The sequence below is a fragment of the Lonchura striata genome, chromosome 32 (genome assembly GCF_046129695.1).
Source record: "Lonchura striata isolate bLonStr1 chromosome 32, bLonStr1.mat, whole genome shotgun sequence".
Classification (NCBI taxonomy): domain Eukaryota; kingdom Metazoa; phylum Chordata; class Aves; order Passeriformes; family Estrildidae; genus Lonchura; species Lonchura striata.
Window position 1 is genome coordinate 4909184 of NC_134634.1, and position 8462 is coordinate 4917645.

The 8462-nt window shown below is 43.8% G+C and overlaps 1 protein-coding gene across 1 annotated transcript; it reads left to right on the forward strand.

The window, feature by feature from the left end:
• The first annotated feature begins 425 nt into the window (after nucleotides 1–425).
• Nucleotides 426–8038, forward strand: AP3M2 (adaptor related protein complex 3 subunit mu 2). Its single transcript, XM_021535926.3, has 8 exons — nucleotides 426–774; nucleotides 2081–2252; nucleotides 2783–2920; nucleotides 3461–3546; nucleotides 4070–4203; nucleotides 5014–5221; nucleotides 5929–6073; nucleotides 6502–8038. The coding sequence occupies exons 1-8, from the start codon at nucleotides 502–504 to the stop codon at nucleotides 6600–6602; spliced, it is 1257 nt and encodes a 418-aa protein (XP_021391601.1). The 5' UTR covers nucleotides 426–501; the 3' UTR covers nucleotides 6603–8038.
• The last annotated feature ends 424 nt before the right edge of the window (nucleotides 8039–8462 follow it).

Here is an 8462-nt window from a genome sequence, read left to right on the forward strand (position 1 = left end):
TCGCGATGGCGCCGCCTTGTGGGGGCGGCCTGAGGGCCCCGCGCGGGCCGGCCCGGCGGCGCTCCCTGCCTTGTCAGGTGTGTAACGGAGTGGGGGGAAAGGAACATGGAATCGGTCGCCGAACAGAGGCATGGGACATAGGGACACGCGACGCGTGGGGCTCTGCCGGGCGCTATTCCGTACCCGCCTAGATCCCCGTCAGCCCGCTGCCGGGACAGTTACGGGACGTGAGCGCGCCATTTCTCTGCGTCACGAGCCGCGCTCCTCATCGGCCTATGGGGCGCGGGTGTGAGCGGGTCGCCCAATCGCAGAGCTCGCTGCGGAGACTCGGCCCGAGTGCTGCGGCAGTGTTTGTCCGCGCGCCGGGGGCGGTGCTTGCGGCAGCCATGCTGTGCGCGCGAGGGGCGGGCCCTGCCAGGGGCGGGGCCTTCCGGGGGCGGGGCCTGCGTGGGCAGCAGGTTCGGGGGTTTCGCTGCGGCACAGCCCGGCCTCGCTGGAGCCATGATTCACAGTCTATTCCTGATCAACGCCTCGGGGGATATCTTCCTGGAGAAGCACTGGAAGAGCGTCGTTAGCCGCTCCGTCTGTGACTATTTCTTTGAGGCGCAGGAGCGGGCCTCGGAGGCGGAGAACGTGCCGCCGGTGATCCCCACGCCGCACCACTACCTCCTTAGCATCTATCGCCATAAGATCTTCTTCGTGGCCGTCATCCAGAGTGAGGTACCGCCGCTCTTCGTCATCGAGTTCCTGCACCGCGTCGTGGACACGTTCCAGGTACGGCCGAGGGGCGTGGGACCCGCAGGCTGGAGCGCGGGAGCCTCGGTACGGCCGCGCTACGGGCAGAACGGGCGGGCGGCGCAAAGAACCCCTCTCGTTTGCACCTGTTAGGTTTTTGTTTGTTTGTTTGTTTGTTTTTTGTTTCCTATCACGTAATTTTCATGCTGCGTTTGTGAGGATGTAGACAGGGCTTGCCGTAGTCGGTAATTTACTGCCGAGGAATTACAATGGATTCGGGATCTACCTGTGCCCACAGGATGAACCTTTCATAAATCACTATTCCTGTTTTGCAGCCTTATTGCTCTGGGAACTGTGAACTTAAGACCAAGCTGGCCTTGTTCTCACAAGGAGCTTTTGCAATTCATAGCTACGTACTTTAATCAATTCGTGACAACCTACCCGTGCGTTTACATCTAGTGATGCTTCTTGGAAACTTCCTAAAGCAGTGAATTGCAGGAGTTGCCGCAGAGCAGCTCTATTCCCACTGTGCTACGGTTGATACATCTTCTGATCAGTTTAGGAAAACGGCAAAGATATCTGTCTTCCTCCTGCCAACAACAGCATTGTGTTGTCTGGATTTGAAATGTCTTGTGACCAGCATATTGCCAGCATACGGGAAATGTGTGTGCTTGGCCAAACAAGTGTCATGGGAGCTTTTGTTTGCAAGATATCAATCGGAACCTGGCTGTATTCTGAGTTATATTTCTTGACTTTAGGGAGTGGATTGGCTGTTAGGCCAGCAGTGGATTGTGTCAGACCCTTAGGTCTTGTTTTTTATGAGGGTATGAGGCATGAGTGTGTTGTCACTGGCTTAGACGTATATTAAAATCTGGTATGGCTGAAAAAGAGTGTTTGTAATGCAGAACTAGGATGGCTCTACTGTCACAGCATGCATATACTCATTCTTTATGCAAAATGCCCAATCTCTTTAATTGCTGTAAGTAACTAGAAGCTCGGGTTTGTGTTTATGCACATGCACTTGCTCTCCTGTAAGATGCTTGAAGTCCATATAGAATAAGACGGTAAGTAAATTAAATGTTCAGTTTTAAAAATTGCTGAATTAGTTGGGACAGCTGATGCGGGAATTTGCCACCTTACTGGAGCAGTGGCCGAGGTGTACTCAGAGTTGTATGTGTCTGTGGGAGTGTGTGTCTGCTATGCTTGTAGTAATACAGGGAGTTTCAGTGGTTTTTTGCCTCCTCCAAGAAGAGGCTAGATTTATTCCTGTGTGGGAGAGCACTGGACTGAGTGATCACTAAGATTCTCTTTCAGAGATCATTGAGTAATTCTTTCTTTTGCACAGGATTATTTTGGTGTCTGTTCAGAGGTAATAATCAAGGACAATGTTGTGGTGGTTTATGAAGTGCTGGAGGAGATGCTAGACAATGGCTTTCCATTGGCAACAGAGTCTAATATTCTTAAGGAACTGATAAAGCCTCCTACTATTCTGCGAACAGTCGTCAACACCATCACAGGTACAGGGAAACAAGAAGAAGATAAACTGGGGAGTCCAGGTGGCAATATTCCTGCATAAGTAAATTAGGACATGGGTGAAGAAAATTTATATTGTCCCATACCATTCATGCAGCACAGGTGTGTTTAGGGAGTCATGTGTTAGTGCTTTGCTTTGTGGTTCCTTCCAGTTTCAGCACCAGCTGCACTTTGGTTTTGCATTTGGTTTTGGTCTGATTTGGGGTATTTTAACCTAAAAAGTCAGATTACATTTTCAGTTACACTTGACATGACTTCCAGGATGAGTTAGTTTGATGTGAGTCTACACATCCCCATGTGTAGACCTTTCCCATGCATTACTGTGAAATGCAGTTTTAGAGCTGGGTGCAAGAGAGATATACATTTTTGGAGTACTGGGAGTCTGGAAGAGTAATTGCTGTCCTGCAAAGCAACAGAGGTTCTTGGGGATTAATTACAATTAAACTCTATAAGGCCAAGGACTTTCTCTGCAGCATTTTCTAACTTCTGTGGTTGATTCCCTTTCTTTTTCCAGGAAGCACTAATGTGGGTGACCAGCTTCCCACTGGACAGCTCTCAGTGGTGCCTTGGAGACGTACTGGTGTAAAATATACCAACAATGAGGCCTATTTTGATGTGATTGAGGAGATAGATGCAATCATTGACAAATCGGGTATGGAAGTTGCTCCTCGTTAAGAATAGGATAACTTGTCTTGATAGTGCCTGAAGAGAGAGTTTGGTTTTGATATAGGTGCACCTTCATCCAAGTGCGGGAAGCTCTGATCCTATTTTTTACTCTGGAATGTTGCTAACTTGTATGTGCTATTCAGTCAAAAATTCTACAGAGGCACCAAGATTTTCACTTGTCTTTGTTTTTGAGGTCTCATAGGTAATTCTGTATTAGGAGAATAGAAGATGAGTAAAAATTGTGCATAGCACTTTCTCTTTAGTATTTGTGCTTCTTAGTCTTGTTAGAACTGGGAGCTGTTGTCATTGGTCATTAAAATGGACATTGTTGGTGTCCATGGTTCTTAACTGAATGAATCTTCTAGAGGAACCATTGGGAATTATACAAATGTTGAGCAGGCAACATAGTGAACCATGGCATTTCATTAAGAAAATAGATTTCCTTCCTTTTCACTCATAGGTTTTCTACTTCGGGATTTTTTTGATGAGGTTCACAAAACCACCTGTGTTTACCTTATTGTTACAGGTTCCACTATTACTGCTGAAATCCAAGGAGTAATTGATGCTTGTGTCAAGCTGACTGGGATGCCAGACCTTACCCTCTCCTTTATGGTAAAGCTCAAGGATGTATCTTTATTTAAGTATTTTGAAAGGGGTTTCCCAGTCCTGCTGCTAAGATCGCAGTCTTGTGATGATGGACCCCAGTACATCAGAATCTGGATATGCCGGACGAAAAGAGAAAGAAACAACAATGGGAACTCATCAGGAACTTCAGCAACTTAGAGCCTAAAAAGGTTTTTTCAGATTATTTGTTTAAAAGCACAGGTGATGTGTGCTGTGACTAAGTTTTTGAGATACAGTGGTGTTTTAAGCAAATATCCTGAAGGGCCACCTCTACTATGAGTACGCACCAATGTAATTATGTGACATGAAGAAGTTTTCGAAAATAGGATTAAAAATATCCTAAAAAAGGATAGAGGTTTTTGAGTGCTGCTTTTGCATGGATATAACAGCATCAGACATGTCTGAATGTAGACACCTTCAAGTGGTCAAGAGTGTGTCAAATGGTAGGCCTTTCATGGATAGAATATTGCTATCTTCATTTTAAGTTGTACTGTCTTTCTTTTTGTTTCAGAACCCTCGGTTATTGGATGATGTCAGCTTTCACCCATGTGTGCGTTTTAAGCGCTGGGAGTCAGAGAGAATACTCTCCTTCATTCCTCCTGATGGAAATTTCCGCTTGCTGTCCTACCATGTCAGTGCTCAGAAGTAGGTGATGAGTCTGCGAATGAAGTGCTGTGAATTATGAAATTTGGATCCTTCTTGCTAGGAAGATGATAAAAGAAGGATCTTTTAAACATGGCATGTTGAGCCAAGTGAAGTAGAGGTGCATGATGACTTGCATTTTTCTTTTTTTAAAATTACACGCTTTCACCTTGTTTGGAGCAGTGATTCTGTAATTTCTGGCCAGCCAGCATTTTTCAAAGACTACTAGCATATAAACAAACTAGATAGTGAAAGAATTAGACAGTGTGGAGTAACCAAGCTGTTGATTTCATATGTTTATAAAAACTTTTTAGACTAAAACAAAATAGTTTGGTGCTCTTGTTAGGTTTTTGACATCTCTCTTAATGGAACCACAAGTTCTTGTCCAGGTTTACAGTCTTTTCTAGAAGCAGCTTGCCAAGTACTACTTGGGGTTACAGTTGCTAAAGAATTTGACTACACCTTTCTCAGATTTATCTCTAGTAGGTGAAAAGGAGTGGCAAATGCAACCAGAAGCATAAAACATGAAGTTTAAGTGGTGCTGCACTGCTAGGAACTACTTGCCAACCTGATTGTGACATGCAAAAACATTTCCCATCTTTTGATCAAGCCTCCTATTTTATTGGATGTAGTTCCCTGTTCTCATAAAATAGGATACAGCAAGCTTGATTACAAAAAGTGTAATTAAGACTAGAGAATGGAACCCTGACTTTGCTCCTAGCTCAAACAAATGGTTGTAGGATTTCCTTCTCTTTTAAGCAAATATGAAGACAAGAGATTGACAAGGACTTGCTGTTTGTGTCTTTATTCTAGTCTTGTGGCAATTCCTGTCTACGTTAAGCACAACATCAGTTTTCGTGATAGCAGCTCACTGGGACGGTTTGAGATCACAGTGGGGCCAAAGCAGACTATGGGGAAGACTGTGGAGGGAGTGATGGTCACTAGCCAGATGCCAAAAAGTGTCTTGAATATGACCCTCATGCCCTCTCAGGGAACACATGTCTTTGATCCAGTTACAAAGGTAAGAGGAAAAAAATTAGATAATTTAACAAAAAAAATCTTTCTTATCTATCAGAAAATGCAGTCAACCTGTTCATACTTACATGAACACTTCCATGAACATTGCTTTGCTGAAGGCAATATGTTGGGGTGAGAACTTTTTCTGAACAACTGCATACTAGGAGTTTTCTTAATCCTCAGGACAAATACCTTGGTGTCTGAGTGGATTGTAGTTCTGGCTACTTGGTGTGTGAAGACAATCCAAGCACTGTATAATATACTGGTCTTGTATAATGGGACATCAATCTTGTGGATGGCTTACAAACATCTGTATATCTAGTTGTCATGCCCAATGCTGCATCTTGGTCTTTTGCAAACACTGAGGTTAATGGGTTTGGTTTGGGGTGTTCTGGTTTTGTTGTTTGAACCCAAGGAGGTAACTTTTCTTCATGCAAGCGTTAATCTGATGGGCCTACCCATGTGGCCTTTAGCAGAAGTAGTGGAAATATCATTTATAGTAGGCTTTTGGGGAGCCACAAGGAAAGAGAGGGAGGACAAAGGTTCTGAGTGAGGTATCCACTCCTTAATCTGTGTCTGGCCAATATGAAAGGCAAGATACTAAGAAGAAGACATTTTTCATAGAGAAACATTAAAAGCTGTAAGGAAGGGGACTCTTCTTTAGAAGGTGCAGCATTTGAGTTTCATTGCAGCATTTTCTGCTTCTTAAAGTTACTGTCATGGGATGTTGGGAAAATAAACCCCCAGAAACTGCCTAGTCTGAAGGGGAGCGTAAGCCTGCAAGCTGGGACATCGAAACCAGATGAAAACCCCACCATTAACCTGCAGTTTAAAATTCAGCAGCTGGCTATATCTGGTAAGTGACTCTGAGGTAAAGAAGTGGAATGGTCTCTGCTGTGCTGGTGCTCATTCTGCATGTAGCTGAAGTAACAAACTTTCTGAAGTACACTCTACCTGAAACATGTTCTTCAAGCAAAAAAGCTGTCTGCTTTGACTACAGATATATGGATTTGTTCTTTCTAGTGGTCTGTGAAACAACTTACCTGCATTTCCTTGCATTTTGTGCTTACAGACCTCTAAAGAAATTAAGGGTATGGACGTGTTTGTAAAAATGATTCTAACAATTAGCAGTTGTCAGCTTTACTCCATTCTGTCTACTGCTTGCTAAAACTTTTCCTGTGCTTTCTGCACCACCAGTATGATCTTCTGTCCCTTTATCCCAATGGCCTGTCAGCTTTGTTTGTGGCAGCAGTCAGTCTTATGGCTGTGTTTGTTTGCCTCTAGGACTGAAGGTGAATCGCCTGGACATGTATGGGGAGAAATACAAGCCATTCAAGGGGATAAAATACATGACTAAGGCTGGCAAGTTCCAAGTCCGAACCTAGAGGCTGCTGATAGCGACGAAGAGCACTTTACCTGTTTTCCCTGTTCCTGGCTGTTGGAAGCAGCCTCTTATCCCATCCATCTCTTTAGGGTTGCTCCCTTGTCTGTTGTAGCATAAGCAGTAAAGCCAGTGCTCAGAGTGCTGGAAAGCAGGGAAAAGTAAGGTTGACCTGAAACCACATCATCCCTACATGAGTCTGAAGTATTTGGAACAATAGCAGATGGGAGAGTTGCTCAGGTCCCTTAGGATTAGCAAGTCAGCTATGTAAGTTTGTATCACCTTCATTTTGCTGTCTTAGAGGAAATTCTAGGAATTTATAGCCTTTTGTAGCTTCTCTTCCTTGTATTTTGTTTGGCTTTTATCCTGTGTTACATGATAAAAAGTTGAATTTCCACAAACTTCAATGTAATGAATGATCTACATTCCTGTATCACTGAGTGTTAGTGTGTAGAGTTGTGTAGTTCTTGCCAGCAGGGAGAACATCTATCTGTTCTGCCTCAAAAAGACTGGCAGAAGTGGAAGGGTAGATTGTTCTACCCAGGATGGGAAGTTGAGAAGCCTGAGATTGGGAATGGCGCCACAAAGGGAAGAAGGGAAGAAGTGCATTCTTTCTCTAGGTACTTCATAAGGCATTCTGTTCATCAAGGATCTTAAGTCTCTGAACAGATTTGAAATACATTCAGATCTTGTAACTGATGGGCGGTGGTATCTCCATGTAATTCTGCTTCTCCTCTTACTTCATCAGTGTTTGAAGGTAGGAATTCTCCTAGCTTATTTGGGGAATCTGAAGAGACAGACAGGGGAGCTTCTGTAGAGAGAGCACTGATGGAATTTGAAGCTGTGGCTACATGAAGATAACCACTGTCCTAGTAACTTGTTGGAACTTCTTTTTGCCTCTCCTTGCCTATTGCAAGTGACGGTGATACTGCTGTTTTCCTGCTCACTGATGTCTTCCTTTGAGATAATTGTGACCTGGTACCTTTATAGTGTTCCTCCTGTCCTACCTCATTTCAGTTCCTCTACCAGTCAGGTGCTGTGCAGATGGATTCAAACCTATGCCAGATTTTTCACTGGGATCATCTCTTCCTCATGAGCTGTTGCTGTATCTGTCCATTCCAGCCTATGGTACATCCCTCTGTACAGCAGAAAGAGGAAATGAGAGGCACCTGCACTGTTCATATTGCCTGTAACAGGTCTTTGGCCACTACATGGCAATGTTGTCAGCAGAACGGAGTGACGAGGGATAGCATTCATTCCACCTTGCATGTGGTGGACACTTCCAGTAGATGAGTGGCATCTTGCTTGTGGGATTACTAGTTCCCATGCAGCTGAAGAATTCCATAACAGGTGGCATTCTGCTGAGGTGACATTACTGCTGAGCATGTTCAGTGCAAACAAAACCTTCAACAAGGGCATCAATAAAATTTTTACATGTCATCTGTGTCATTTCAGAGTGGTTTGTGCAGGCTTTATAAGAAATAAAGTTGGTATTTAAGGATGAATGTAAATTATGCCAATATGATTGTGTATAGTGAGTGTCTTAGGGAGATAAATGTCTTTATGTGGTTGGCATTCTGAACCTGGGACTAAGTTGCTGTCTGAAAAACTGAAACTATTTGTTTTCTTGGTAATTTTTCTTAGTGTTTCCCAAAAAGAGTGCTGAGCATTTCCTAGAACCTCAAGTGAAAATGTCTTTAGGAATGCAGCTGAACTATTTTTGTTTACTGGGCTGGGTAGCCTGCTAAAGGCAACGCTTTGCTTATGAAGACAACGCTTTGTTTATGAAGACAAATACCTCATCACCTTCCTGCTCCTCAAGTATTGATACTGTCCTTTGGCTTTATAGCTTTGATTTTTAAAG

What these genes read in the sequence shown, in the direction of transcription:
- AP3M2 (XM_021535926.3), top strand. Translation starts at nt 502, where the DNA reads ATGATTCACAGTCTATTCCTGATCAACGCCTCGGGGGATATCTTCCTG. An exon ending in TGCAATCATTGACAAATCGG is followed by an intron (nt 2,921 to 3,460) that starts GTATGGAAGTTG and finishes TTATTGTTACAG; the next exon opens with GTTCCACTATTACTGCTGAA. An exon ending in TCTTTGATCCAGTTACAAAG is followed by an intron (nt 5,222 to 5,928) that starts GTAAGAGGAAAA and finishes TGCTTCTTAAAG; the next exon opens with TTACTGTCATGGGATGTTGG.